The sequence below is a fragment of the Orycteropus afer genome, unplaced genomic scaffold (assembly GCF_000298275.1).
Source record: "Orycteropus afer afer isolate SDZICR_OR568_19922 unplaced genomic scaffold, OryAfe1.0 scaffold00571, whole genome shotgun sequence".
NCBI lineage: Eukaryota > Metazoa > Chordata > Mammalia > Tubulidentata > Orycteropodidae > Orycteropus > Orycteropus afer.
Genome location: NW_006922158.1, coordinates 600,282 through 602,587, shown reverse-complemented (window position 1 = coordinate 602,587; position 2,306 = coordinate 600,282). Strand labels below are relative to the sequence as shown.

The window sequence follows — 2,306 nt, the reverse complement described above, 5'->3', positions numbered from 1 at the left end:
AATTGATGGGCTATTCTTTCTCCCAAAACGTGTTTACATTTTAATAAGGGGCTTCAATCAAAGGAGTGAGTTGAATAATGGGGATTTCAGGTGCTTTGTCATGATAGGCCAACAGGGCAGCATTTTCTTCCTAAAGGTATGGCCTTGTGGATTTTCCCATCTACTTCCTCTTAAGTGTCACACCAACTGGGTGCTCAGCCACTTTGGCCACTGAAATTATTTGCTCCCATGGCATTAAGGACCCTGGTTTTGTCTTCTTTTAGGATGTAGACACGTTCAGTTTTTTATTTAATAATATTTTATTGTTTTCAGTGAAGGCTTACACAGCAGTTGAGGTTCCCATTCAACAATTTCTGTACAAGTTGTCCAGTGACATTGGTCACATTCTACACAATGCATGGACATTCCCATTATTTCCGTTCTGATCATTCCATTGCCATCAGTGTAGTTATCTTGCCCTCTTGCATTCTTGTCTTTGTTTTAAAGTCATTGTTAACCATTTTTTCTCATATAGGGGATGTTTTAAAGAAGCACAGTATCTATGAGTGATATTTATTATTTTTTGAGCCAATTTGTTATTTAGCTACAGGGTGACCTCAGGGGCTAGTTTTGGTTCAAGGTTTTAAAGAGTTTCTCAGGGCAATCACCTCAGGGAGTCTGCCAGTTTCAACCAGTCAATAGATCTCATTTTTGTTGTTGTTGTTTAGGATTTTGAGGTTCTGTTCCTCATTTTCTCCCATTCTATCAGCATCCATCTATTGTGGCTCAGATCAGAATGGTTGGTAGTGGTAGCCAAGCATCACCTAGCTCTGGTCTCAGGGTAGATGACACTATGATTCCTGTAGACTATGTGTCATGTATACTAGTTTCTGACACTTATAGCTTTTGAAACACAAACTCTCCAATGCAGCAAACATTTCTGTTCTAATATGACATAACTATAGGCTCCAATCTTATCTAAAAGAAGAAAAATCTATATGAACACATAAGAGAATTATTCTGACTTTAATATTCACTAACTTCTTTCTCATTCTGCCCCTTCCAAACTTCCAAATGAGTACTTAGATGGTATCTCTTCTGGGATTTAGTGAAGAAATCTTTGTTTGTGAATGGAATTCATTTTGATTTCCCCCGGTAATATTCTTCTCACACAATTAGGCACAGCTTCACGACTCAAGGGAGAGAAATAGTAGCGATCTTCATCAAAGTCATCTGCATCAAAGGAAAAAAAAAAAGAGAGAGAACATTTTCAGCTTTGGCATCGAGAATTTTCCACATAATAGAAGCATAAAATTTTATTTTACTTTACTTGGATGCACAATCAATGCCCACGAGAGCAGCAGTCAAGAAATCAAATGACATATTGCACTGGGCAAATCTGTTGCAAAACACGTCTGTAAAGTGTTAAGGAGTAAAGATGTCACTTTGAAGAGTAAGGTGTGCCTGACCCAAAGTATGATATTTTCAATCACCTCATATGCATGTGAAAGCTGGACAATGAATAAGGAAGACTGAAGGAGAATTGATGCCTTTGAATTGTGTTGGAGAAGAATATTTAATATAACATGGACTGGCAGAAGAACGAACATGTCTGTCTTGGATGAAGGACAGCCAGAATGCCCTTTAGAAGCAAGGATGGTGAGACTTCGTCCCATAGACTTTGGGCATGCTATCAGGAGGGACCAGTCCCTGGAGAAAGACATCATGCTTGGTAAAGTAGAAGGTCACTTAAAAGCAGAAGATCCTTATCGAGATGGATTGACACAGTGGCTGCAACAATGACCTCAAAATACAGCAACAATTGTGAGGTTGGTGCAGGACCAGACAGTTTTCTAACAGCACCTAACAACCACCACAGAAAACCACTAAAACCAAACTCACTGCAGTTGAGTCGTATCCAACTCATAGCAACCCCTCCTTGGGTGTCTGAAGTGATATCACTACGGAAGTAGATTGCCCAAACTTCCTTCCAAACAACCACAGAAGCATAACAAATTTGTATTGAATGAAGGAATGAATAAAGGAATTCAGAAGGAAGTGAAGGCTGCAGGGCTTTCCTTGCATAGTTTCATATAAATTTGGGGTGAATTAATTCTTCCTGACAGCACAGTTTAGGCAATCACAAATGTATGTATGTATGTGTGTGTGTGTGTGTGTATGCTGTTGTTAAGTGCCGTCGAGTCGTTTCCGACTCATAGCGACCCCATGCATATACATGTTGTTGTTGTTATTTGCCGTCGAGTCGGCCCCGACTCATAGCGACCCCTCCTTGGGTTTCTGAGGCAGTATCACTACGGAAGTAGGGT

The 2,306-nt window shown here is 39.9% G+C and overlaps 1 protein-coding gene across 1 annotated transcript in view; it reads right to left on the bottom strand.

Annotated features, from left to right (window-relative positions):
- Window positions 1–924: 924 nt before the first annotated feature.
- Window positions 925–2,306, bottom strand: part of ADGRG4 (adhesion G protein-coupled receptor G4) — a 133,695-nt gene continuing 132,313 nt past the window's right edge. The window contains exons 23-24 of the mRNA XM_007956012.1: window positions 1,151–1,212; window positions 925–957 (exon numbers count right to left, since the gene is read on the bottom strand). Coding sequence (XP_007954203.1) covers window positions 925–957; window positions 1,151–1,212 — 95 coding nt within the window. The remainder of the gene's footprint in view (window positions 958–1,150; window positions 1,213–2,306) is intronic.